Source organism: Falco punctatus, assembly GCF_963210335.1.
Source record: "Falco punctatus genome assembly, chromosome: 13".
NCBI lineage: Eukaryota > Metazoa > Chordata > Aves > Falconiformes > Falconidae > Falco > Falco punctatus.
Genome location: NC_137593.1, coordinates 2,888,080 through 2,916,024, shown reverse-complemented (window position 1 = coordinate 2,916,024; position 27,945 = coordinate 2,888,080). Strand labels below are relative to the sequence as shown.

Here is a 27,945-nt window from a genome sequence, read left to right as displayed (position 1 = left end):
GAAATTTACCAACCGTAAGGTTAAAAGTTGTTACTCTCAATATGCTTAAAATTTTATGTGAAACTTTATTTCTTGACCAAACTGTAGATTCCTACTTAAACAGGGGGCTAGGGGCCTCTCAGTCCTTGTTTTAATGTAAGAATCCAAATACAGTCTTTGACTTGTTTCAAAATTCCAGTTGTTCAGGACTGGGAGGGCCTACTGGGGAAAAGATAGTCTTACATGATTTCTTGTGCACCTGCTGTTGGTTGTTGCTAGAAGGAGAGAGTCCTGGGCTTATGGACAGAATGATTGTGTAACTTCATAATATTATTGAAAAGCAAGCATTTAAGTAGTAGGTGTTGCATTTTGTTGATGATTGACACTAAGAGGAGAAAAATTATGAAGCAGGTCAAAAACATACTGTCTTCTGCTACACCTGTCTGGGAACTATAATGCATTTTGGAGCTCACCGGGCCATCAGCTGAAAACGGCTCATTTTCAGTAACAGAATCAATTATGAGTGCTTGTTTGTATCCCTGTGACTTTTTTTTTTGTCTCCAAATATTTTTTCCTCTTAATCTGTGGATTTGGAGTATTTGGCTGTAACATGGTAACAAAGAAAGACTGAAGAGCTTTCTGGAGTGGAGGCTGTCTGCTTTGTTGCATGTGTGTCTAGTCTACTTACTAGGAGTGTAGCTATGTACAAAGTGATACAATACTTGACTGTGTTTAAGATCTGCTAGTGTATGAATTGCAGATATAAAAATATGCATGTATAAAATCTTGCTGTAGTGAAATAAATGATGTAGAAGACTATTTGAATTAATAAGTTCTCGCATCCTTTCATTTTGCAGGAAGCGGTGTGGTTCCTATCTAACATCACTGCAGGAAATCAGCAGCAAGTTCAGGCAGTAATAGATGCAAACCTTGTTCCAATGATAATACATCTTCTAGATAAGGTTAGATAACAAATAGGATTTAACAGATTGTTTCCTTAATTGGGGAAAGTGACATTTAATTCCTTGCTTCATGTTTTACATCATACTGTAAATGTGGGGGGCAGGGGTAAACTGTGCCCTTGAGCGCTTTTTGTATGCTGCAAGATAAAATACATTGCTGTTACTTCTTCTGTGAAGTGCTGTGAGATGTTGAGTGCCAGATGTATTGGGGAAAGGAAGCAGATCAGGGGAATCTCAGGTCCTTCAAGATCTCATTTAAATTATTTTTCTCACTTAGGGAACAAAAGGGATAAAATTCTTTGCTCTCCTGTGTGGCATGAAGAGGTCTGGTTGGGAACAGCATTGAATTAATTCCTAGCATTTTGCCAGGGCTTAAGGACTTTGTCCTTCCGTGCCCTCTGTTACCTGGAAACATAAGGAGGAAGTGCTCAACAGTGGCATTTATTAACCTGGTTGTGTTACTGCATATATCTGGTCTGAGAGTATTCCAGTTGATGGTCTGTGATACTAGGTCATGGACTGGAGTTGTCCCATCTATTTTTTTGTTTTTCAACAAGTAAAACTGCATCAACAAAGAACAGGTGACCATAGAAAATAATCGTAGCTTTTGCGTCTGTTCAGAGTTTTTCCCGTAGAAAAGCAACACCCTATGCATGTATGGATGTGTGCTTCTGTTCAGTAATAGATGAAGCTTGTTGAGATTAATGCGTTTATTACCTTTTTTATTAAGTAGTAAAGTCAAGCAGTCAACACTTCTGAATGCCTTTCTCATGTTTTTTCACAAACTCACTAGTTGCTTGTTCAGTACTAGAGGTGGAGTGGTGATGAGTCATCACTTGGGATTTAAATACCTGTATTTCTTTTCAGTTGTTGGGTATTAGTGTCTTGTAAAAAAAAAATCAGCTTCCAAACCACATTGTGCTCCCAGGTGTGATTTCTCACACTTCCTTTGTGGGAAAGAAGGGTAGCTGAAAGCATGTTTTTGAACAGGATCAGCACAACACTTCTATCTTTCAGACATTTACTACTTCTTGCTTGATTCATTACTTGATTTTCTTTCATGAAGTGCAGAAGGATGACAAATGCCAACCTTATAATGTGTTCAGCTGTGACAAAGATACAGTATCTTGCTTCAGTGTGGAGGCTGGGGTTGAGACTGAAGAAATACCTGTCTTTTCCCCTAAGTAACATACAACTGTTCACAAATAGTTCCGTTAACTGCCAATTTATTAATCATTGAGAAAGGTGTTGGGAGACCTTTCTCTTTAATAAGAAGACTTGAGCTGACTAATTTCAGAGGCAGGCGCAGTTATAGCACGTACAGTGCTTTATCAAAACTGACACTTACTGCTTATCTCTCACTGTAATATGTGACAGCTGTTGATAAGGAGTGTGAGTGTACTGCAGGTTTTATTTACTTTGATGCAAACAGGTTTCCCTTCCTCTTAAAAACATCGTTGCAGGAAAGGGATGAGCACTCTTAGTAGACTCAAACACAAACATCTACAGGATCTGTTCGTTACTTTCCCTACTTACTGAAAACTGATGTGGTGATACCATGCAGAGTGGACTGTAACAAATACAAGCTTTTAGTAGAATACTTGGTAATATAAGAACTGGAATGATTATTTCTACTTATGGTTGTATTTTTAGGGTGACTTTGGTACTCAGAAAGAAGCTGCTTGGGCAATAAGCAACTTAACGATCAGTGGAAGAAAAGACCAAGTGAGTCAAACCTTAAGAAAAGGTCCACTGTCTGTCTTGGGTGCATTTGAGAGAGTACATCAGCTGATTGGTTCAGACTTCTGTGCCAGGATTATGAATGTCTGTATTCCTCTGCTGTTAAGGAACTGTCTTCCCTTTTTGACAAGAGATTTAAGCATGAACTTCAGTTGTCATTTCTGGAATGACCTGAGAGTGGGAATATCAGTGGGGATTTGAATGGAAGCTCCTCAGTTAGGGTGGCCTAGCAGCTGTCAATGGCTGCATTCAGGCTCTGGAGATTCTTGGTCACTCAACATCTCTTATGTTCTCCCCCTGCAGATAAGAGTGTGATAATTATAAGGATAGTAGCCATTTAGTAGAAACATACCAGTTTCTTATAAGCCCAGAAAATGAGGTTTGTGGCAGGGCTGGGGTGGTGGTGTCATTCTTCAAAGGTGAGGTTGAAATACCGTGTCTAATACTGAAAAATTCACAGTATCTACTACTTATGTGTTCTACACTTGAAATAAATTTGTAACATAATACATATTATACCTGTTCATGCTCCAAAACAAGAATTTCTGAAAGCAATTGCTCAGAATACTCTTTACCTGGTTGGGTAACTTGGAGAACTTTGACTTCATTAAAGTTGTTTGCATGTGTGCTTGTGGTGAAATGTTTGCTTCTGTCACGTTCCTGGTTTAACTGTTTGCTTTTTTTCCCCCCTTAGGTGGCATACTTAATTCAACAAAATGTAATTCCTCCCTTTTGCAATTTGCTGACAGTAAAAGATGCACAAGTTGTGCAGGTGGTTCTGGATGGACTAAGTAATATATTAAAAATGGCTGAAGATGAAGCAGAAACCATAGCCAATCTTATAGAAGAGTGTGGAGGTATGATGCTTAATATTTTGATACTTTTTTGAGAAATAGTTGGTTTGGCTTCCTACCATGTGTATCTGTTGTTGGCTTTATTTTGTGTTGGCACAGATGTTCTAAGCAAACCTGTTAAGAAAGTGACGTTTTCATGCCTGCCAGGTGAATATACTCAGCTTTTCCTAACTGATCAAGTTCATGATAAGTGAAATGTGGAGAAGCTGGATAATGGCAATAAAGTTTATTAGATGCTAATTTTATAACAGTCTGGTGTACATGACAAATTAGTTTATGTTAATATAGGGGTGTTATGCTTACCTTCTTTAGTCATGCACAAGTCATATCCAGGTGAATCTGGGGAAAAAAGTTCTATGCGCAATGGTTGCAGGAATATGATAGCTCTAATTGCCTAATGGCTTTCAAACTTTCTCTATACTGGTTGCCATTGAAGTTGATTGACACTCTTCAAGGATGATAGAGCAGTGGTATTAAATTTGGGCACAGGTAAAAAAACTATGGGATTTTTTTGATATGGAGTTGGATAGTCAGAGGGGAAATCTTAATTGATTGGTGATGGCTGGGAGGGGAGAAAAGGCGTGTTCATGCCTAAAGCTGTAAATCTCTGCTTGTCTGAACTTGAAAAATATATGTATGCTCTACTCATGTCTGCAAGTGACTTACACTGTGCTGAAGGTATTTGCTATATAATGAAGCTAAGGGTCAGTAACTGATGCATGTGTGCCACCCAACAGTATGTGGATTTGGAATGTCACAGCTTGGGGTTATCACACCAGGTGCTGAAAAGTTGTTTTTGTGGAAAGGGAGAACATATTAGCGCTTGGCCCTCACCACGTTTGAACAGATTAGCTTAACCACTCATAGCGAGAAGAGAAGTACTATCACTGCTGGAATTGACCTTTCATACTTTTTTTTTTTTTTTTTTTTGGTCATGGTGTGTATTCTTCAATCTCTTTATTTCCTCAAATCTCTAAAAAAGCTTTTATGCTTTAAGCATGTCAAATGAGTTTAACAGTATCTTATTCATAGTCACTCAATTCCTAGATTTGTTTTCAATTCTTTTGTATGATGAAGCCTTAAGGAGAAAGCAGGCTGTTTTGCCTGAACTTAGTAACTAACTCCATTACGTTTCTTGTGTCTTTATTGTAGGCCTGGAGAAAATTGAACAGCTACAAAACCATGAAAATGAAGACATCTACAAACTGGCTTATGAGATCATTGATCAGTTCTTCTCTTCAGATGATGTAAGTGCGCAATTGCTCTGCAGTCGTGCTTTTCTAATTGTGTTTATAAATATGGTTCAAGATAAAGGCAACAGCTCTAAAGCCTGCTCTGTGAGGTTTGGTTCATTTTTCAGTGAAGAAGGAGCCCTTATGTGAACCTGCTGCATATCTTACCATTCTTCATGATGAAGTATCTAGAGATCTGATGCTGAATTTAAGCCTCATCTCTAGAGATTAAAATACTGAGCTTTGAATAGTTCTTTTAACTGTCAGCTTCTGACTAAACTTGACATTTCACATTTGATAAGCTCCCTGCTGACTTGAGTACTGAATCTGGTAATTCTGCTTCATAAGCAAAGCAGCAAACTATTTGAAATATTTTAGTAGTTTCAGAGGTAGGATGTGCTGACTAAGAATGTTGTTTTTCATTTTAAACATGTGACACAAATCAAAGTAAGGTTTTAAATTCGTATGCACTTTAAGTTATAAAAGTTAATTGCATGTAAAAGAAATGCAATCATATCAGTCCATATCATGAAGTGAGAGGGTTTTCCACTTGGTTGAAGAATTCTTGGGAGCAGGTTACTGCAAAAATGGTAGAGCTCAGTTGCATTTGTGCCCTACTGTCTGCATTAAAGTTTATTTTGTGCTGAAGTTTTCCTTTTATATGGACAATAAAACACAAGCATTGTTTAGCGACTCAAATTTTGCATATACAGCAGGACTTGGAATTTAATCTAGTATCGGTTTGGTAATCTCTATAGTATGCATTTAAGTGGAAACTGCAGTTTTGGCTTAATCCTTACTTGATATAATGATACTGGCCTTAAGAACTGTGACGGTTTATAAGCTGGCCATAAGGATGATGTGACTGACACAATACTTTCCAGGAGTGAAAACTACATAAACGAGAGAGTATTGGGTGCCATATAGCCAATTACGGGTTTCATTACGGGTGAAACCATTGTGTCCTAAATCACTTCATCACTGGAGTGTGCTTACTAAATTGGGGAGAAGAATGGCAAGACTTGATGATGGTGTATTAGGTGGAGAGGTAGATGCTCTTTAGGATTGTCAGGCTCCTTTTCAGTGAGGCTTTGGTCTTTCTATTCCTACTCACGATGTTCTCGTTCTGTTACAGATTGATGAAGATCCTAGCCTTGTTCCAGAAGCAATACAAGGCGGAACATTTGGTTTCAATTCATCTGCCAATGTACCAGCAGAAGGGTTCCAGTTTTAGAGTGGTATTTTGGAAGTTAGGTACAATGCAGCACTGAATAAAAAAAAAAAGGTTTGATCCATCAATCTTGGCTCATGGGATCCGCTGCTGCATTAAATCGGGAAAGAAAATGTGAAGATTTCATTTGGAATCACAGAAAAGCCCAAATGAAGTCAAGATGGCGAGTGGGTGCGAGTGAGAATGAGTGGCAAAATGTAATGAAAAACTTCACACTGAATGCTTATTTAGATTGTTCAAAGAAAAAGGGCTACAGGTCAAAGATCTTCAGTGCCTGAGAAGGAACAATGACTTACTAGAGCAATTGGGGGGAAATGCAGTACTATCATCATCAAGCCTTGTAAGCATAAGAGAATAGGATGCCCATATAAGTCCAAGGAGAATGAGCCCAGGCCTTGCTATGAAGCACCGTGTGAATGGACAACATTGAATGAATGTCTGGACTCGATGCTGTGGAGCCAGGCTCATGTTTCAAATACGGGGCTCTTCAGTCCTGAAGCAGGCTCCTAGTCCTGGAGTGGCGTGTGTACGAGAGTATGGTTGTGATGCTGTATGTGAACGCATGCAAGCTTGATTCGCCTTCAGGGGGCTGATAATAAACCTAGTAAATCATCAAAATGAGTTCATAAGTGTTAACTTACACTGGACACAAAAACAAAAGACCGGTTTAGCAGCAGACTCTGGTTTACTCCTGCAGCCTGTGTTTCTTTTTTGGTTTTTTTTCCCTTTTATTTTTCTTTTAGTTATTTTCAATTTCTTTCCTGTATGGCTTATTAGTTGTTTGTAAAGTCAGAATTTCAGGAAGGCTTCCCTGTGCATTTGCACCAGATGAATGTTTGATGTTATGAAAAGCTTTCCATATCATCAAAACTAATTTGTAGATTTTTGCATGAAAAAAACATACATTTCCCTTCAAATAGACTGTGTTGCAGTACACAAGTTGCCATAATAGTAGAAAGCAGTAAAATGTGGTAATAAAATCTCATCCTTTTCATTTTCAAAGATAACATGAAGACCTTTGCATGTGGTAATCTACAGCATAGTTCATTTTTAGATTTTGTTGAGTCCTGTAACCAAATGTTTCCGTTGTGGTAGAATACCGTGCTGTGTTTCAATGTTACTTGTTTTCAAACTTTGTTTTCTATGAAAATGATATGGAAACTTCTAAAAATGAAATTTGGTGCATATGTACTGCCGAATAAAGACCGAAAAAGAGGTGTGAATAGATGTACAAATCAAGTCATGGTTTGAACACCTTTAATATGCCTAATCCAATTGTTTTAGACTCTTTTTATCTTAGATGTAGGCAGCCATGAACAATCTATTTTGAGCCACTTTAGAGAGAAAACTTTGTATTTTTAAAACTTGCACAAAAAGGATGCAAGTGTTTTTATAATTGGAGTAATGCCTCAGTTTTGAGGTTCTGCACACTAAATTAAAGGTGAAGTTACAAATTTGTACAAAATGAACTCTTTATAAGGTGGCTCATTGTAGGAAATGCTGTGCCTTCCCCTTTGAGCACAAGTGTTGCATGAACAACAGTTTGCTATAATAAAACATACCAGATTAGCCACCATTAGCATCTATATCTACCTTGTGTTTTAAAATCAACTGGTAATTCTGAAACACTGTAGAATGGATAAAGATTATTTTGTGATCATAACTCTTTGTTGGACTAGAGTATTTTTGCAGCATTCCTTGTCATCAGAAACATGGTTAAAGTTTAAAACTAGAAGCAGCGGAAACTAGCTTGTGAAATTTATCCAAGTAGAGTGCAGGCTAGGCTGTCTTGGGGAAATAAACATTAAAACTTGCAACAGTGTTGTATTCAGTGTGTCTTTAATCTATGCTCCAATTTTCATCAAAAGGCGCAGAAGGTCATTTGATGAAAGTTACATTGACATTTCTGGATCTTGAGGTTTTTTTACCTGCCAAACGTCAGCGTGGTGTGTGGTATGTTATGTAGGCTTGAGGTGAACAACTGTTTTGGTATAAATACTAAGTAATAACTAATTTACTTAATTACATACTATGTATTCACTAAATAAATTAGGGCTGTTTTCATGTAAAATGTAGGGAATCCTTAGAGGAGGTAAAATGCGTAAACTGATGTCTTTAAGGAAGTTGCAGTGCTATAAGTAAAATAATTCCTACCTTCACACTAACCTATCTTTGTGAAGCATGTACTGTAGAAAATTGCTTTGTTGTTAGAATCCTTTCTTGTTAGGGTTAAGAAGACAACAGATGTTTGTAGCAACTTTTATGTTTCCAAAACAATAGGGAAAAAAACCCAAACCACTAGAACCCTTTGTTGTTAGGGTTAAGAAAATAACAGATGTTTGTAGCAACTTTTGTGTTTCCAAAACAAAACAAAAAACCAACAAACCACTATGGCAAGGTTTACATTTACTGCCGTTAAATGCCTATATATTTTTGTTGGCACTTTCCCTGGTGTGATGTAGGTACAGGTAATTACTTCAGCCAGTGTGGTTCTTGCTGTAGCCTGTACTTTCTTACAAGGTCAGTGGTGATGTTTTGTTGGATTTGGGTTTTGGTGTTTGTTGTTTACGTGGAAAATTATTTTCACCTGCTTCACAGCAGATCCTGTCACTATTCTGTTAGTTTACCAAAATCTGGAAAGCTTAAACATTTCAGCAACCACAGGGTGGCAATATTCAGAGTTCTTCAGGAGCAAAGCTGAAGCCAGTCCCAATGCCTTTCCCTGCTCCCCCAAAGCTGCAGTTTGAGGTAACGTAATGAATTACGTTGTTGGGGAGAGGGGAGTTGATTGGGAGGCTTGGGCTACAAACAAGAAATAGTTACTTTTATTAAGACTGCAGAAAGTAAGAAGGCAGTAGTTCCTCAGGGGTACAGCCGTGCATTGCTGCAGTGGGTCACAGACCAATTTTCTGCTACATGTGAAGATGAATATATTTTAGCCTCTGACTTGATTGAGCAGTGGGATTATGTCATCAACAGAAGCAACTCGGACGTTTCCCTTCCAACGTTAAAGCTGTGACACTGAGTGTACTTCTCAAGCTGTTCAGTAGCAGAATGCTGCTCTGTGATATTTAGACTGTCTGTAACCATGCAGATGGTAACTCACTGGTCACTGTTGTTCAATTCTAATAAAAATAACCAAAGATGTGGAGGTGAGGTTGTATATTAATCTACTCTTTCAGTACTTTGAAGTAGAAAAATAAGCTTTTCAGCTGAACTTAGGGTAGCAGATACCTAGAAAAAGACCTGTAAACTATTGAAAGGATGGAAGTTAATCTGTACTGTAAGCTTTTCAGGCAGGATTTTTATTCCAAGGAGCAGCATTGCTAGGATCTTGGTGTCGGACTAGCCGACTTAGCTAGGATGCGTGTAGTTCCTTGGAGAGAGGAATAGTAGGCTGAATGGAAAGGGATAGCTTGAGAGAGGTTGACCCTGTTTCTTTCTCTCCCACTATTGGAAGTGGAAATGGCCCCTGGTTGCGTGAGGCGTTTCAGCGCAGGAGAGCCATTTGCTGGATGCGTGGAGCCTTGAGCAGAGACATACCTTTCATCGTTCTTCACAGGATGGTGCATCTTCTGATGGATCACAAGCACTCCCAGTAAGTTGTCTACTTCTGCTGTTTTGGTGGTGGAACAGGCTAGTCTGACTTAATTTCTGGAGCGTGTGTTAAAATAACAAGCAACTAGACAGGTTTTCAAGTGAAGTGAAGTGCTGGCTAAGGCAACAGCCAGCCCTGAGTGAGAGAAGCTGATGATTTCTGTGTAACCAGGACTCTGCTCTTACGCCGCTTCAGAGGCCTAAGGAAAACAGTGGATGTGCTGGGAAGGGGGGTGCCTTCCTGCTTGCAAGTGAGGAAATCTCTGTATTTTTTAACTCCTATCATACAATGTGTTGCATAAATTACTGAGTTACTGTTGCTGCTTTATAACTAAGAATGTCTTCATATTAATACTTGTAGACTCTTTGCCACTTTTAACTATAAATGTTTCTTCAACTCTGCATGTCACCAAATTACTGGCAGGAACACTGGTCCCAAGGCTGGAAACAATTACAGAAGTCCTGCATCTGGATCAAATAGACTTTATGAAAGGAAACTTGGTAGCAGAAAATGCGTAAAGTTTACAAACTCTTACTAATAGTATAAGTTTTAGCTACTGCCAGGGTGAAACTCAGAAGGCACACACAATTCATTGAAAAAGTTAATATTGCTTCAATCCCTACAGAAAAGTGACTGGAAACCTCATTTCCGTAAAGACATTTCCACTTTTGCTTGTAAATACCTTGAAGTGGGGGTCCTGTGTCTTGCTGGGTTGGTGTGCTCCAGCGCTGAGGAAAACAGTTTTCTTCAAGCCATCATTAAAACTGTCATACATAAATACCTTTGATATACTTGTAAATTTCTATAAAACGATACTGAAAGCTAGTAGTACTAGAAAATGACAAATGTGTGGGAAACATTAAATGCCAGCTATTGGTAAATGCATTACAGAAGTTTTGTAGTTTGATGGAAAGGCACATGGTCAGTAGTCAGACTTTTTATCGGCTGTACCAGATCATGGTTTCAAGCTTATCATTTGTAGAATTGCAATTTTTAGATTTAGTGTTTGTTCATCTTGAATTCTTAAATCTTCTAAGTATATTAAAATAAACTGGGCATGAAACACTGTATGCTCTTACTGTGAACATCAGTTATTTGTATTGTAAATTATTGTCAAAAGCTCCCTTGTTGCTTCTGTAGCTTTTTTCCTTAGGGTTTTCCTGGTGTGTTGAGTGGGGTAGCAGAGGGGAAAGGATTGTAACATATTTTTTTTTAATATTCTGTGCATGTAGCCCAGAAATGGCCAATACAGACTCCCATGTTGAGTGCCTGTGCCACTTGGACTCTGCAGGCACGGTGGTTTTCTAGGTGGTCTTCTCTGTTGTTGCAGTGCAGTTAGTATAGATCCTGGGATGAAGTATCAATACGTTCCTGTCTTAACACCACAAAGATTAAAGAGTACTGATGAGCTGGAGAAGCATCTTTCCTTGAAACACGTTTAGAACTTCATGAGCTTGGGGTAGGGTGGGAGGGGGGTGTCCGATACCATGGACAGCTACAAACGCATAGTCTGAAAAACACCGTTCTCAATTACGTTACCATGAGAAGAGGAACCCGTAACTCTAGCAACTGATTCAGCATTAAATTCAGGCAAAAATCTTGAGTGCTTGGTCAGCCTCAGAGGTTTTTGTTAAGAGGGTGTCTGTGCAACCAGTGAAGTTCTGTGCATGGCTGTCGTGGGTAGAACTCCTGCCTGTGCAATATTGTGACAGTAAAATCTTGCTCTATCCTACTGTTACTTTCCTTACAAGATTTCATTTTTTTTCTTTCATAACTATATGCACAACCCACCTCTCATTTAAGCTGTTTGGAATCTGTCACAGATTTGGGCCTCTTTGCTTACATGTCACAGTTCATGTTCCTTTTTCTACTACTTTGACAAGGTATTTATAATGAACCAGAAGTATGCAGCCAGCAATTAGACTTTTGTGGTGGAACCAAAGATCGAGTTTGCAGGTTGGTTGTATTGTGGCCCTGAAGAAGGCTTTCCTCGCCTAAAATGATGTATTTTCACTAACTCTATCACTTGCTCTAATGACATGTTCAGTTACAAACCTTGACCTGCTTACACATTTACCTTGGCTATATGGCATTTTCATTTTTTAGCTGCTGTGAGTTTGTGTGTTTTCCCATGTGATGGCTTTCCAAGCTTTCTAGAATTGTATAAATATAGAAATCGAGATTATATTTTTTGATGGGGTGAACTGCTGAAGTGTGTTCCCAGTTACTTCGTTTGTACCGAGATACAAATGATACCTATGTTGCTGTCTGTTTAATGTTAGTAGACTTGTGGGATCCCTGTTCTGCACTGGCTATGCATCTTCAAAACAAAGTGTGCGTTAGGATTTTTGTGTACTTCACTTAAATTGCAGAAACATCTTTTGGCAGGTTATTACTGCAGCAGACCCTACGGATGCAGTTAGAAGGGGGCTGTCTCTTAGGCTAATGTTTTTGGCATGGCTCTGGCATTAGTACGCTGCAGCTGTGCAGAGCTAACACTGGCCCATTGTCTCGTCCACTGCAATTCCTGCCAGATGCAGAATGCTTCTAGAAAATGCTTATTCCCCAAAATTCATTTGCAATTTTTTTTTTTTCCATGTGATGCAGTTAACATAATGCTAACAATACATCATCCATGTGGTTGCAGCCGCTTCTGCAAACAGGGGCATAAGGGCAGAGTAAACTTTTGGATGTGAAGATTTGTATATCTGGCTTAATACTACTTTTTCTTGTTCAGATAGTAAATAAAACATTTGAGATGACATCTCTGCAATAAAAAGTAGGTTACTGATCTGTCAGGGAGTGTGTGCATTCTGTTCATCTCTGACTTTTTATGACATATCCTCCTTGTCTTGACATAGCCACAGCAGGTGGTTTAGTAATGGCCCATCTGGTATAATGACCCGTTTTGTGGTGTAATCCTCCAGCCAATGGACCTGTTCTCTGAAAAAAAAGTTATTTTCTGGGTTAGTTTTCAGCTAGTTCTTTGAGCCCATGAGGCTGCTTCCGCACAAGGCAGGTAGGTGAGGCCGCTGCTGTGACAGGCAGGCTGGCCGAAGCGTGCAGCTGCTACCTGGGTTAGAAGTGGAGGCAGGGGAAGAGGAAGGTAGTGCACTAACAAAACAATCTGCGGAAATGAGATTATGTAGGACTCTGGTCTCTGGTACCATCAGCAGGCAGGATGAGCACAATTGGCAGGGATCTGTCCACCTGTAATTAAGAGTGAGGTCATGATTTAATAGTTTTTAAGAAGCAAGCAACTTTTTAAACCTGATGACCTAATAAGGCAGTCCTTCTGGCTTGAAAGGATGAAACTGTAGGGTAGGAAAGTAAGGGGGGAATTTCCCCAGTGTACCCCAAACTCTATAAAACTAACAATGAAAGATGTACTGATTATTTATGTAGCAAAGTACAAAAATAACTAGCACTAGCTCCACATTGCTTGTATTTTATCTCATTCAGAGCAGAACAAGAAGAAAAACATACGTTGCACCTGCAGTCTTGTCCTGTCCTCTGATCTGTTCTTGGGAGTAGTTTGGGGATGTGAATAAACTAAAGGAATGCTGTTAGCAGAATTTCTGCTGTGGGACACATGGAACAGTCAAATGGAATATATAATGAAGCATCGTTGTGCTTGAGAAAGAAGCACACCGTGTTCGGACTGTGTATTTGCAAAGCAGATACACAAAATAAGCTCTCAATCCTGCTGTAACGTTACCAACATGCAGAGTTGCCCCGGCACGTAGAAATAAAGCCGGAGTAAGAAGTCCGTGCTGTTTTATTCTTTGCTGTTTCAGGTTCCACAAACCTAAACTGAAGTTGCTTATTTAAAGACCCATATCTATGATTTTAGAATTAATTTTAGAATTAAATTATCTCTAATTCTAGAATTACACAACTATTTGGACTTAACTTTTGTTCCTCACTTTATTACTGCATCTCTTCTGGAAATGACATTACCTTCTCTGAAGACATCCGAGTTCTGTTCTCAGTTCAGGAAGGACCTAATGTTTCTTCAAACCATGTCTTTTAAGGAAGGATTTGTTTTTCAACATCTTAAAGTCCCTTTTATGGCAAAATAAGAATTTTACAGAAACTTTCTAATTCAAAAGGTTTTGTGGATAAATCTCTTGCTGTGTGGTGTCTGGATAGGTGCCCAAGGCGATGAATGTAGTCAGTGTCTCTGGGAAGAGCTCTTCCCTGTGTCAGCCTTTTCCTTTATTCATGGGAAACTTCTTTTTCATGTTGTCTTTACTGTTTTGAAGGAATATCCCACTTCCACTTGGAGTCAGCTGTATTCTGTATGGTAAGGAGGCTCTGTGACGTTTGTATCTGCTTGTTTGGGAGAAAGACCACCTCTGTTTGGAGGTCAGTTTCTTTGTGGATGAAGTCGATGCCTGCCTTGGCTTGGGGTTCAGCTGCTTCTGGCTTGAAGGACAGATGTTCCCCTCTCTGGGGTTCAGTTTTCCCTGGAGGAGGGAGGCACATCCTGGGTGGTCCCCCCTCTCCTTGCCTTGGGGAACGGCAGCCGTGCAGTTGGCAGTGCCATCTCGCCTGTCTGTGGGGCAGGGGGGTGCTGCTGCATGGCAGGTGGCTAAACCAAAATCTGAAGTGATGTAACTGACATGGCAAGGTGGTGTAAGGCTGGTGTGATTGTAACGGCTTCGCATAAAAAAGACCAGTTACAGCTAGTGTGGTAAACTTGGTGCCTCTCAGCTGAGCTGTGACTGTTAATTTGTTAGAGCAGGAGGGTTTTCACTATTCATAATTCCAGTGTTTCCCAGATAGTTGTATGGGGTCCCCTAAATACCAGTTTTAATACAGATTTATGTAATTTTTGAATGATTTATTATGATTTATGTTACAAAATTAAATTAATTTCTTTCAGTTTCACTATAAACAATGTCTGAGAATAACTTTACAGTTGTGAGAAAATTCTACACAACTGATACTTTATCAGTACTTTAACTGATACAGTCTTGAGATTTACCAGTGTTGGCAGATGTTGGTAAAACACTGTGAGGAACCGTAGCCCTAGTCTGCTTGCTTTCTCCTGCAGTCTTGGTGTTTGCTTGGCAAGAGGAAGATAAGCTCTATGTTAATTATAATTGCCCGGTTTTAATGTATAGCAGTAGCGGTATTGCTTAATGTAAAATATCTCAGCTGTCTTCAGTAGCCAAAGTAGGGAAACATGCTCTGGTGGGTTGACCTTGGCTGAACACAGTGTGCCCACCGGAGCTGCTCTTACTGCTCCCCTCAGCTGGGCAGGGGAGAGAAAATCCAGCACAAGGCTCGTGGGGCAGGCTAAGGGCAGGGCGATCACTCTGCGATTACTGTCACAGGCACAGCAGACTTGTCTTGGGGAAGTTAGTTTATTACTAAATCTTAAAAACATCTTCCCTGTTTCCTGGCCTTAATTCCCAGTTTCTCTCCCTGCTCCCCGCCAGCAGCGCCGGGGCCAGGGCATGGCGGTTATGGTCAGTCCATCACACGCTGCCTCGGCTGCTCCTTTCTGCTGCCGCTCTGTCCTGCCCCAGCGTGGGTCCCCCCCCGGGGGTGCCCCTTGGGCACAGCCTGCCCCAGCGTGGGTCCCCGTGGGTCCCCAGCCCGGGCTCCTCTCCCCACGGGCCACAGGCCCTGCCAGGACAGCCGCTGGCCGGGCAAACCCCACGCGGATGCTTCGGCTGCGGCTGGCCGGCACCGCGCACGTGCAGTCCTTCGGGGTCGGAGCCGCGGCTGGCGGAGCGCCCGGTCCTGCGCCCCGGGGCCGCTGTCGGAGGTTTTTCTGCCCCGTGGTTTCCCGCTTCGGGGCGAGTTTCTCCTCGAGCTGCGGCCGCCGTTCGGTGCGGGGGCGCGGGGCGGTGACTCGGCGCTGCCGGTGAGCGCCTGCCCCGCCCCGGGGAACCGGCTCGGTGCCCGGCGGGGCCCCCTCCGCGCCCCGGGGCCGCGCCGCCGCCCGCCCCAGTGGCCGTTGACTTTCAAACGCCGCGGCCGTTGGGCGCCCGCGCATGCGCGGCTGGGCCGCGGGCCGGCGGTTGGAAGGCGGCGGTCGCTGTCGGGAGCGCGGGCGGCTCCGCGGGCGCAGCGCACCGGTAAGTACCTCGCGGGGCTGCCCGGGGCTGCGGCTGCGCCCCCGCGGAGCGCCCCGGGCCGGGCGGGACCCGCGGGGAGCGGCCTCCTGAGGTGGAACCGCCCGGCCGGCGGTGCGGCTGCCGCGCCTCCCTCCTCCCGGCTGGGGCGCGCTGGGGTCCCGGGGGCCCCGGCCGCCCTGGGGGTGCCCCGGCCGCCCTGGGGGGGCCGCCGCCATCTCGGCCCCTGGGCACAGCGCCCCGGTGTTGCACCCCGCTCCTGCGGACCCTTGGCGGGCCCCGGCGAGCCGGGCGCTTGGTGGGCGCCGGCGGGGGGACTGCAGGGACTCGGCTGGCAGAGGTGCGACCTCCCTGCTAGCCCCGCTGCCGGGCGGTGATGCTCCAGGGCAGGGGCTGTGACAGGGCTGCGGAGGTCGGGGACGGGGAGCACCCAAGGGACGGTGCGTCTGGGGCCTGGGGACGTGGGTGGCTGCAAGCGGCCGGGGGCGAGGGGCCGGTGGAGGCACCTACCGAAGGGAGCTGCGGGGTCGGCTTGATGGGGAAACCAGACGGGCTTCTCCGCTGCGCGCGTCTCCTTTCAGGGCATAAACCTCCCCCCCAAACCGGTGTTAAAACCCGGGGCAGCTGTGTCACGGCCGTGCTCGGAACTGGGGCCGGGGCAGAACGTGTCTGGCTGAGGACGGCGGTGACTTGGCCGTGGGGTATCCGTGGCGTGGAGCAGAAGCAGCGCAGCTGAAGTGGGCTGCAGTGGAGAGGTTTAAGGTTCGTCAGCTGTTGTTCGTGATTTCTGCTCCCTAGCCTGTTACGACCAGCAAACCTGGCAGGCTCCATTCCTTTTGATGCACCAGCAAATACCAGAGCTGCACCTCGGCCTTCTGATTTGCCTTTAAACAGTTCTGTCATCCTTTGCCACTAAGGTGAACACTGCCCACGATGTCATTTAATCTCTTATTTTTGCACAACGCAAACTTGAGCTTCTACGATAGCGGTACAGGAGGCCTTCATGGACCGCTGTGGGATGGGGAGACGGCATTTCTGACGTGGTCGTAGCTCAGTACAGTAGCGAAAGTCAAGCTGAGCGTTACAGTGTCCTTCAGAAGAGAGCAGATGTTGTTTTTCCTGACAGTGGCGTGGAGGAGGAGCAGGAGCCTGGCAGTACCGACTCCTAGGGAGGGTTTGCCTTAAGTGCGCCTTCTAACTCTCGGTATCGGCTGTTGCAACTGTTAGCAAATGCCAAATCCGTCTTTTAAAATTCTCCAGAGTGGAATGGGGGGGTATTGGCTTTGTTACAGCTGGCTTGTTCTATAAAGCAGTTGGGTATTTATCTACCTAAATGCTGATATACGCTGTATTGCGGATATAATTGTTTCTAAACAATGTCTCGCATGAGCTGCATAAGCGGTGTCCTGCTCGCTAGGTGAGGAACGTGGTGTTATCAGGGATCCGCTACCTCACTCTGATCTGCCTGACTGCAAGCTTTGGCAGATAAACTGTAATACAGGTGGGCTGTATCGCATGTTTTCACCTTGTCTACAGCATTGCTAATTAGAAGAGGATAAAATCATAGCTAATTAGTAGGCCTTCTGTTGCTGGAAGATTTCTGAAACTCACCCAGTTACTGGTGCAATTATGCTTTTGAATATTTAAAATACCTTATAGTTTGTAATTTACTTATGCTGAGTGACTCTTAGAACAAATATGTATACACACGGGCACACACGTATTTGCTGCTGCAGTTGTTTGGAACATTTAAGGAAAAATATCTGCTGTATGCAGGAAAGCATTTGCCAGCTTCCTGCTACTTCCCCCACCCGGAAAACTTTTTTTCTCTTTGCTTAACTTGGTGACGTTGGGTCTTCTCTGTCGTTTTTGGTTGGAGTTCCCAGTTTCTCTGTTTCTGATAGCCATCTACGGATTTATTTCTGTTCCTGATTTATTTCTGTTTTGTTCGTGCTGCTGCTAGTGCAGGGTGAGGTTCCGGATTTCTACCTTTTGCTGCTTGCCTGGTACAACTCTGCAGTAGTTGTCTAGAACAAATAAAAAAAAAAACCACAGGGTGCCTATAGCAAACATCAATGTTAGCATTACAAATATTATTTTGAAATTGATGAATAATAATAATAAAACCTAACAAGGGTCATATCTTGTGAGGTGCTGGGAGGTTGGGGGGCTGGAGCGGGGTGCCCCACGCACCCTTGGCCGTGCAGGGAGCTGGGAGCAGAAGCTCCTGCCGTGGCACTGCCCGCCTGGCTTTCCAGAGCTGCATGCTAGCAGGCAACTGCTGTCACTCTTCAAATTTTGTAGTCGCCTGGGAAACAGAGCGCTGTGTTTCTGTGGAAATGGGAATTTCAGTCCCTCTGGCTGGCGGTGAGGGTTATGAAACGGCCTCCGGGCTGGCTGGCTGCTGCTCGAACCTGCGCAGCTGGCGGTGAGGCACCCCGCTTTGCTGGCGGGGCACCGGTTAGTTTGAGGTGATGTGTGATAGAGCTAAGGAAAAATTGCTAAATTTGCTCCTTTGTTTTTATGGTAGCAAGCAACTACTTTATAGTTAAAACAATGTTTTTGAAGGTTAAATTTATCTTGTTCTGTGTGTAGCTCAAATAAGCTAGGTGTGTTCTTTACAAAGAATATTTCCCTCCTATAACAGTTTCTTTGAAGAGAACTACAGCCCTAGATTTAGAAAAAGTTAGTGATTTTAAAGATAAGACATTTTAAACAAAAATTATATTCATTCCATATAGATAAGAGAAAATAATAAATGAGAGTACCTACTAAGGATTCTTTCTAACGATGAGCAAAACCTGATTTTTTTTTTTATTTTTTTTTAAGTGGAAGTGACATTCCTAAGATTCATAATAACTATATATATATATAAAAAACACTTTAAAATATATTTTCTCTGGGAATTAATTCTCAAAAATTGATTGATCTAGACAATGAAGTAGATTTGTTGTTCAGCTTCCCTTCATTATTGACACATTTCTTTAGTTTCGGTGTCTGGAGCATCACTTAAAAATGTGAAATTATTAATGTATAGACCTAAAGAACTTAGCGTTGCCACGGTGGCCGACTGGAAAAGCTAGAAAGTAAATGTATGTGGTTTCCCAGTAAAGAGAGAGATACCTCATGCTGCTTAGTAAGAGCAGTGCAGCACAGAAGTAGATTTAGTGTTAAAGTGTCCTGAATGTCTTCTGCTAAACGTCTCTAGCAGTTGATATTAATTCTCTTTAACTAAGAGAATACACTAGCTAGTTAGAAATGCTAACATACTATCATTTTTCTTTTAAAGGGTAGTTTTTAAAAATGATGTTTCTCTAATAGATTTTCGTCCAACTGTTGTCAGGTTCTCTTTAAAAAGTGGAAATATGTGAGCCAACATTTTGTATTAATTAGCTGAAAAATGACCTGGAGCGTGTTGGATAGATTTCTTTTTTTTTTTCTTCCCCCCCCCCCCCCCCCCCCCAAAGCTTCTAAATGTGTTTTCAATATAAAGTTAACTTACTCAAAAATGTACAAATACCTCCCTGAATTGAACTGGATGTTCTAGGTGATGATGGATGTTAGATTTATTATTGTTATTAGTAGTATTAGTATTAATATTCAGTCTGGATTTACAAAGCAAAAGAGTCTGATCAGACATGCAGAGCTGAACACTTTCACTTTTGGGTGTACCAGACTCTCTCAATAAAGCAAGATAAGCCACGCTTATTTCTGTATGAAGTAGTTTCTCTGTTCGGAGCTGATTTAACTCTCGAAGAACCGGGGTCTGAGTAATTTAGCTTCTGACTTCCCTCACGTTACTCTGTGCCTGTTGCAGTAACAGTGCTGCTTAATTATTGTAAAATGTTTGTTAGTTAGTGTTGAATTTAATCCGTAGCAGTTGTCACGATTCCAAAAGCGATTTAAGGTTTTGTTTTCAAAGGAGAGTGTAATTAATAATTCAGTTCCTTTTAAGTAGATTCACTTAAACTTTGGTAATCTCGGTGTCAGTGAGAAATGTTGATAGATCAATGCAAAAAGATACTACTGCATTAAAAAGATTAAGAGGGCACATCTGAATAAAGTAAAATACCCTCCCTAAATAAATCTCGTAGGTAGTTGCCTTCCTGACTGAATCAAACAAAGGGTCAGGAGCACTTTGTGCAGCTGCGTTACCCCAGCTGCATGTCGCTGTTTTCACATTTAGAGTTAGGACCTGAATCGAGAGTCTTTGACATAAAAGCTTGGACAATTTCTTTTTTGTAGCATAGCAAAGTCTACAGGGTCGAGTAAAACTGGTGAAGGGGACAGGAGAATATGACACACAGATAGGAAAGTTCGTACTAATTTCCCCATTTTTAACAGAATGCAAAACAGAATTATGATTTATTATGAAAACTGGCATTAGAGTTATTGCTATTTGTGACTTTACAGTGTGATTTCACTAAGCTGGCAAAGCAAAACGAGGCAACATTACAAAAGATGGAAAATGAAAGTTAGGTTTTTAGTTTTGTGCTTTAAGTAACCCAGGAATAAGACCATGAGTCTAATTACTCTTAGTGGTATTGTATTTAAGGGCCGCTGAGTTAGACTTCTGTTTGTGCCAGAAGCTAAAGGTAATTTTTAGTAAATTTCACTGCTTCAGACTCTAGTGACTACTTACATTGCAAAAGTAACATTTGAAGAAAGTTAAGGGAGCATAAAAAGTTTCTGTACTTATTGTTCTATTTTCATGTTACTCATAATTCTTAGGTTATTTAGAAACTTTCGTTCTAACTTTTGTCACTCTTTTCTACTGTTTCCCACTGTAAAAAAACCTCTAGTAGCAGAGAGCTTTTCTGAGCTTTTTAAGGCAGAAGTTGGATATGGGTGAACACTGTCTAGTCACTGTGGTACTAAGCACAGATCTGAATTTGCTGAAATCTTCTGAGGCATTGCTCACTTTCCTTCATGATTTTTTTTTTGTCCTCCCTCCCCCCCCTTGGCAATTAAGTGCCAGTGTAGGTTAAGTTACTGGTCATTAAATCACATGTTGAGGTGCTTAGATTAATCAAATTATTTTAAATGTGTTGATTGTAAAAAGAGATTAAACCGGGGTTTTTTTGTTGTTGTTTTGTTTTGCTTTTCTTTTGTAGGAGATGCATCACTTTGAGGAAGAATTAACGTGTTCCATTTGCTACAGCATATTTGAAGATCCACGTGTTCTGCCCTGTTCCCACACGTTTTGTAGGAATTGTCTGGAAGGCGTTATCCAGCTATCGAGCAGCTTGGCCATTTGGAGAGCCCTGAGAGTTCCTCTGAAGTGTCCCAACTGCAGGAGTGTCGTTGAAATCCCTGCCGGTGGTACCGAGTCGTTGCCTGTCAACTTTGCGTTGAAAGCTATTATTGAGAAATACCAGCAGGAAGATCGCTCTGACGTTGCGACCTGCAGCGAACACTGCCGGCAGCCGCTGAACGTTTACTGTCTTCTGGATCGAAAGCTGGTGTGTGGGCATTGCCTTACGATAGGGAAGCACAACGGTCACCCGATAGATGACCTTCAGAGTGCTTACATAAAAGAAAAGGAGACTTGCGGAAAACTTCTTGAGCAGCTAACCGATAAACACTGGACTGATGTGTGTTTGCTTATAGAAAAGCTGAAAGAACAGAAGTCCCAGTGTGAAAGCGTTGTCCAGGATGATAAAAAAATAGTAGTGCAGTATTTTAAGAAACTTAGCGATACCTTGGAGCACAAAAAACAAGCTCTGCTGACTGCACTGGATGAGATCAACGCACGCATTGTGGAAGAATATGAGCCGGTCATTGAGAACTTGAAAAAAATAAGGGAAGAACAGCTCGAGTTAATGTGGCTGCATACAGCTATTAAAAAAGAAGAGTCCCCGCTTATTTTTCTTGAAAAGGTGAATGATATGCATCAACGTATAAAAGCTTTGAAACAGAAGCAACTGCCGGATGTTAAACCTATGGAGATTTATCCAAGGATGGGGCATCTCTTGAGGGATGTGTGGTCTACAGTCGAGCTCAGTCAGATCAACAAGACCCTCACTCCAAAAATAAAACTGATTCCGAAAAGGAAGTTACGCAGCAAAGGCGGTGGGAAGGAAGGAAGAGTGTCTAAAAAACTCCTTCAGGCTGTAAATCCTTTAGCAGTCCTGCTGCTTTTTGTAACGGCGGTAACTGTGCTTTCGTTTTACAAACCGCTGTCATCAGTTGTAATGGAAGCTACTTCTGCTTGTATCTCAGAATTCTGGCTGCTCATTTATCAAGATTTCAGTGCCCATTTGCAGAGTACAGTGGATGTGCTGTTCCATACATGTAATTCACTGATGGAGTTTTTAGGGAGAATTGTTTCTCTTTGATTATTTCAGTGATTAAAAGTTAGTGTAGGAATCCACAGGATTTTTAATTTCTACTTAAAAGCTGGATTGTTAAACTCTACACTTTTCCTTTCTGTTTCCGTATCCTTCCTTTTTTTGTATTGTAGAGATTACCTTCTAGCTAACTCTTAGCTAGCAGGTTTGCAACAAAAAAGGCTTCCTCTTCCGCTCAAACCCATGGTAGGTTGGTACATGTTGGTTTAAACTGGGAGCTAGTGAGAAAGTGTGTTTCCATAAGCGAGCTGTAATAAGCATCCAAATCCTAATCTGGAGTCCTGGTTGTAAACTCTCCTTTTATCTTTCTTTAAACACCTTTTATCTTTCTTTTTTGGTAATGTAACTTTAAATTGCTTTTTAATAAAAGCACTAGAACGCTAAAGGTTAAAAAAACACCTCAGGCTGCAAACTGGCTAGACTGGGATGGGTCAGTCACTAGCTCTGATGTGTATAAAAACTCCTCTTTTGTGGTTTTTATACTGATACGCCTTGTTTTTTGAAGCGTGTAGTCATGGCTCTGGGTTTCACTCTGTTCAGGGTGGCTAGCGGAGGACGTGGTTTCATCGTGTATTCTGCAGCCGAACGGCCGCTAACGCTGTTCGCTGCTTCTGATATGAGATGCTCCAGTCCAAGGTGTGCTCAGGAGCGAAATCTCCCACAAAAGCCAATTTTGGCCTTCAGTTATTACAGGCTAATTACAGTAAGTACTGGGACGGCCTTGAAATGTTGCAGTTACCACAGCAGAACACAGATGATCTTACAATTCGCTAATGATTTTATAAAAAAAATAATAATCCCAAGTATGTATTTGCCATGTCCAATTGTATTTGACTTGATAGAAATAACAGTGTATTTCAGCATGGCCGCGTTCCTTGGCTGCTCTGTCAGGTTGAGTAATCGGAGTCGTTTAAGTAGCGCTGGACTTCGAGGCTGGGCCCAGGCTGGGGGTGCGAGCCCCTGTGCCCCCCCCGCTTGCCTCTCGCTGCCGGCAGACACCGCTGGGGTCCAGCAAACACCAGCTGCTGCCAGGCTGCAGCTCGAGCAAGGTCAGTCCTGGGATGCAACGCCCATACATTCCTTGAGCCTAAAGATCCTAATGACGGTATCGATAACCTAATATTGCTGTATCGATAACAGACCGTGCCTAGGCTCCCTTCCCTGCGGCTCGGCAGCGGCGCGGCTGTGCCATACCCAGGGAGCTAGGACCCGTTTCTGTAATTCGTACCCAAGTTTTCTGTAATATTTCAAAGGTAAGGCCCATCAATACCACCAGGCGGGTGTGGAAATGGTCTTTCAGTGTTATCTTGAGACTGTGTAAATGCCATTGCAGTAATTCCCCAATAAAATCAGGAATTTGTTTTTGTCTTAAGCCCTGCTAGAAGGCTGTCAGCTTGGCGTGTGAGTCCCGAAACCTGGTGCTAAGTGTCTGTCCACTAACGTGTAAGGCTCCTCTTTTGACTCACCTTCTTGTCTTTTATTTTCCTGACTTTTAAAAACTTAAGAGAGTTTATAATGCGGTTTTATTTTTCAAGATAACTACAATTTATAAAATGCCTTTACTGTTCATGGAAACATTTAGTACTTGTACTTATAATGTAATTTATATTTTAATAAATTTGCATACAAATAAAATGTATTCTTACAGTAGGACTGGCTGGCACCTCGCTTTCCTTACTGCACAGAACCTTCTCCGATCCTCGCCCCTGCCAGCCCCAGGGCAGCCGGAGCAGGAATGGGGCTGTTCGGCAGGGCTCTGCCTGGCTGCTTTGTTTTCTTCCCCATTTTATTGTTGTTTTTTGTTGTTGCAGCGTGACCTTTTGGAAGCTTCTTTGAAGCAGCACATCCTGAGCTGGGTTGCCGTGGATTTCAGCCTTTCACCTCGCCCGCCACAGGCCTGTTTTACTCGTGTTTCCGCAAGCGCGGTGGCAAAGGCTGGCGCCCGGGGAAGCCAGCGCGGTGACCGCTGGAGCGCGGCGCAGGCTCTGGGAAGCGCTGTAAGCAGCATCGCGTCTGCCTCCTGCCCCAGCCCAGCTGCCCCAGCCCCGTTTCTGTCCGCTGTGCAGGACACAAGCCCTGCGTGCTTAGTTTCATGAAGCGGAGACGGAAGCTTTTTCAAGCAAATCAAATCTTTTTACTCCATTTTAATCGGGGGGGTGGGGGGGGTGTTGTACCCTCTCAGACCTGTGGTGGGGTTTTTTTCCCATTTTTCACTTACCTTCTTCTGAAACCTTGTTTTAGAGGTGTAATTCTTACTGCAGGCATTTTTAATTTTTTTTTTTTTTTTTAAAGAGGGGAAGTCTGGTTGAAAAAGCATATAGAGATCTGGAGGGCAGAAACTTTAGTTGCCAGGTGCCCAGGCAGTGCAGCCTGCCCCTCTTGAGAAGTTTGCTGCTGTGTTCTTGACTGATCTTGCCCGCACGCTCCTCCTGAAGCTCTGCTGCAAGACTTTGTAGCTTCACCTCGAGATGCGAAAAGCCCAGCTGTGCACAGCACTGGTGGCTGGAGCAGGGCTGGGCCAGAGAGGTGTTTTTCTCGTGTATTATTGTGTTTGTGACTGTTGCTGAGCTGTGGTTTCTGAAAACTGCCCACGTACGACACCAAGATCTGTTCCTGGCAATAGTCTGTGGTGCACGTACACATCACTTGATATCAGATGTTGTCAAGTGAAAATTAATGTATGTGGGGTGATTTTAATGGTTAAGACTACGTAGAAAGTGTATCTCTACACTTTATAGCAAATTATGTTACCCCCCTGCTTCAGTCCATGTTGCTGATTGTGCCTTTTAGGACAGGGTGAAGCTTGCACCGGATTTGGGCCAATCATGCCAGATTTAGCTGGAGGCATAAGGAACCACCTCGGGACTACAGCAGCAGGCAGGATCAACTGACCAGGTACGAACATAGCAAGAGCTGGGAATGTAAACAAGGCCCAGCAGCACCGGCTCCTCTTGGTCAGCTTTTCCACTGAGCAGCAGCACAGCTGTGACGGAGCTGGTTTTTTCCCCAGGAAGCGTAGCACCAGGAGCAGTAGTGGTGCAAGTGTGCCAGATACTGGGCTGGCTTCTGGGGTAAACCACATAATTTCAGTTCCTAAAGTAAAAAAAAAAAAAAAAAAAGGCGTGGGATTTGAAGCAAAACCTGTACAGTGGAGTGTTGAGATGCTGCTGATGGGAAGGGAGAGCTGCCTGTCACAGCCAGGTGCAGCTTCACCCAACCTCACCAAATCTTCCCCAGGAAGAGCCGAGCCCTTTGTGCGGGACAGCAGAAGCGAGCAGATGGCAACTCCTGCCTTCACAAACCCGAGCGCACAGCGTGGCCGCAGCTGAGGGAGGAGCAGGCCCTGTGGGAGGGGAGAGGAAAATAACTGAAGAGCAGCTTCCTAAACTGAAGCAATTCATTACAAAATGGCTACAAACAGCTTAGTCCCAAACCGTGCAGCATAACATATATGACATCCTTATCGTATACAGGGAAATAATTTTGTACACTGCCTTTACTCACTAGAACTTGTATAATCAAACAATACAGGACGCTCTGAAGATATTGAAAAGCAATTGTTTGGTATATGCAGCCATACAGGCATTTCCAACCAAACGCAGAAGGCAAGCATTGACTTAAATTATGTATCTAGCTGCATTTTAATATTCCATGGGTAAGCTTTAGGAAACAACAGCTTTTTTTTTTTAAACTCAGGTCACATAATTAAAATCTATATAGACTGTGTAATTTGAAAAACGGAATTTATTGACGCTGATTTTATTAATAAAACACAAAACTGAAATTAAAAAAAATCTCAAATACAAAAGTATCTTAGATACAAACAGCAGTAAGAATGGAACTTTATTCCTCGCTACTTTTGAGCTATACTAGACCCACGAGCCGCAAGTTCAGCCAGTCCTTTTGAAGCGATAACTTTGGGGTTTGTTGCCACACTTTTCGTGGTATTGTGAGTCTTATAAATTCCAATTAATCTGTCCGCAATCTCAAACATGTTGTTTCGCAGGGAGATGATGATGAACTGTGCATTTTTTGTTTGTTCCTGAAACAGAAGTTATTTGTGTTAGCCCACAGCATTTCAGAAAGCTCTGTTCTTGTATGATCTCCGTATTCAGGTTTTAGGAACTGATGAAAACATCGCTAGAAGTATGTCAGTCAACAAGTCTGCAGGTGATGAGGCCTCTGAGTCCCTGCTGTCCATAATCAGTAGGTGCACAACATGCTCCCAGCCTGGCTATCAGCATGAAGCACTGCTCTGTACTTCAGTGAGTCTCCTCCTTTTATCTTTTACACAGCCTACTCAAGGGAATTCGACTAAAGATATATAATTGCTTTCCATAGTTGCAATTCACCATAGTTTTAACATGAATTCCACAAGATTTACCGAAGGTGGGTATCATTAAGTTACCTGAATTGTCAAAGCAACCCTTGCTCTAAGAATGAAAACAAACCTGTTCTCAGTGCATGGAAATAGGGGAAAGAAAGCCCTTGGCTAATGATGACAAGCCTTGATGAACGCTAGTTCTGTGACCCTGAACGACGAGAGGTAACAATATCTAAATTTGGTGATGCTTTAAAAATAAAACAAACTTTATCCTTAAGAATCTGGCAGAATCAGTGTAGCTGCTGTTGCTGCCACACTGGAGAAATCCAGTAAGGACCAACTGCTAACTAAGTGGGATTGCACAGCTGGGTAAAATCCAGCCCGTAGGGTACAGTGTGGCACAGGGGCGTCTTCACCCCCTTCAGCCATCTCCGAACACCCAGCAATGTGGGTGGAGCTGGTTAGGTTGGCAGGCCCCTGCGCGGGCTGTGCAGCAGTTAGCAGGGCAGAGCGCGGGCTGGCCACCGCTCCCTGTGCTAACAAAGCACTTCATCACTTGGAGGAGGCTCGCAGCGTGTACCCACGTTCTGTCTTTACATCGAATTTTAGGAGGTTCAGAAGCTTTGGGCTAGATGTAATAAGAAGGGCTCAAATACCGATCTTTTCTCCTAGGACTACTAATTTAGAAGCTGTATACAGAATACAAGCTACAGCTCTACACTAAGCTCTAACTCGCATTTAAGAGCTAAACTACTCTAAGTTTTAAATTTAAGTGTTAGTCTACACTGCAGCTGAAATGAAACTCTTTGCTCTACCAAACCCCATCTGGGTGATGGACCCTCCTTTGTGAAAGTACGAGTATTGTGGAAGCAAAGGTTAAAACTACATTTGTAGGCAGGCATCTTTGAAGTGTTTCCCTAATTTTAAGTAGCTAATCAGTCTTTGGTACTTCTAGGGTGCTTCTACCTTGGATAGTTCTGAAAATCCCAAGTTTAAATTAGCAACCAGAACTGTAGCAATGTAAATGTTTGTTTCACTTAAATACAGCAATGACAGACTTTTTAAAGGCATGAGAGAAAAAGAACACTAATAAAGACACAGATCAAAGAAGCCTATGGGAAACAGCTCATGTTAATGAAATGGAAGTAAAAAACCAAGGAACCTTGGCTGCTCCCGAGAATGAAATCATGAACTTGGATACTTGAACACATTACTAAGAGCTAAATAAGTTACTGTATTCTCAGCTGACTACAGTTGATTATTTTGGGGAAAGACTATTTTTTAAAAAGGAAGCAGTAGCAGCAAGGAAATGTGGCACCTTTGGCAAATTCTAGCACTCCTTAGACTGCTTTTGAAACAGGATTTGGAGGGAAAAAAACCTTGTAAATCCTCTATTAGTTGCCACATTTCAGGAAAGAATTAAGCTTAGCAGCTTAGAAAAAATACAGAGAAAGCAACACTGTAAGCACCTTTCTGGAAATCTGCTTAGTACATAGTTTCCACTTAATAATATTCTATCATTCCAGATTTTTCAATCTGGCCATAATTGTGTTACTACTTTGTTTTTCTGGCAGAGAAGAAAATAT

General features: G+C 42.5%; 3 protein-coding genes and 1 long non-coding RNA gene across 11 annotated transcripts in view; 2 read left to right on the top strand and 2 right to left on the bottom strand.

Moving 5' to 3' along the window:
- The window catches only part of KPNA4 (karyopherin subunit alpha 4), a 28,639-nt gene extending 20,824 nt beyond the window's left edge, over positions 1-7,815 (top strand). Inside the window, exons 13-17 of the mRNA XM_080408991.1 lie at positions 837-941; positions 2,595-2,666; positions 3,376-3,538; positions 4,688-4,782; positions 5,903-7,815. Of these exons, the coding sequence (XP_080265117.1) occupies positions 837-941; positions 2,595-2,666; positions 3,376-3,538; positions 4,688-4,782; positions 5,903-6,001 (534 nt within the window). The 3' untranslated portion in view covers positions 6,002-7,815. The remainder of the gene's footprint in view (positions 1-836; positions 942-2,594; positions 2,667-3,375; positions 3,539-4,687; positions 4,783-5,902) is intronic.
- On the bottom strand, positions 6,703-14,506 carry LOC308072331. Its single transcript, XR_013931634.1, has 2 exons — positions 13,557-14,506; positions 6,703-12,806 (listed from the first exon to the last, which is right to left on the bottom strand). It is a non-coding gene; the product is annotated as an uncharacterized lncRNA (long non-coding RNA).
- On the top strand, positions 7,959-23,685 carry TRIM59 (tripartite motif containing 59). 6 transcript variants are annotated; one of them, XM_080408994.1, is made up of 3 exons: positions 15,671-15,688; positions 16,498-16,602; positions 20,800-23,685. In XM_080408994.1, the coding sequence occupies exon 3, from the start codon at positions 20,803-20,805 to the stop codon at positions 22,021-22,023; it is 1,221 nt and encodes a 406-aa protein (XP_080265120.1). In that variant the 5' UTR covers positions 15,671-15,688; positions 16,498-16,602; positions 20,800-20,802; the 3' UTR covers positions 22,024-23,685. The 6 variants fall into 6 exon arrangements, with proteins under 6 accessions (XP_080265119.1, XP_080265118.1, XP_080265120.1 ...); XM_080408993.1 differs by lacking the exons at positions 15,671-15,688; positions 16,498-16,602 and adding an exon at positions 7,959-9,596; XM_080408992.1 differs by lacking the exon at positions 16,498-16,602 and having other exon boundaries at positions 15,498-15,688.
- A 2,076-nt stretch (positions 23,686-25,761) lies between these two features.
- The window catches only part of SMC4 (structural maintenance of chromosomes 4), a 41,050-nt gene continuing 38,866 nt past the window's right edge, over positions 25,762-27,945 (bottom strand). For all 3 annotated transcript variants that reach the window (XM_080408985.1, XM_080408987.1, XM_080408986.1), the window contains exon 24: positions 25,762-26,077. In XM_080408985.1, coding sequence (XP_080265111.1) covers positions 25,889-26,077 — 189 coding nt within the window. In that variant the 3' untranslated portion in view covers positions 25,762-25,888. The remainder of the gene's footprint in view (positions 26,078-27,945) is intronic.

Excerpts from the sequence above, each read along its gene's own strand:
- TRIM59 (XM_080408992.1), top strand. The coding sequence starts at position 15,605 with ATGCGCGGCTGGGCCGCGGGCCGGCGGTTGGAAGGCGGCGGTCGCTGT. Across the intron at positions 15,689-20,799 it reads TCCGCGGGCGCAGCGCACCG|GAGATGCATCACTTTGAGGA; the intron begins GTAAGTACCTCG and ends TTTCTTTTGTAG.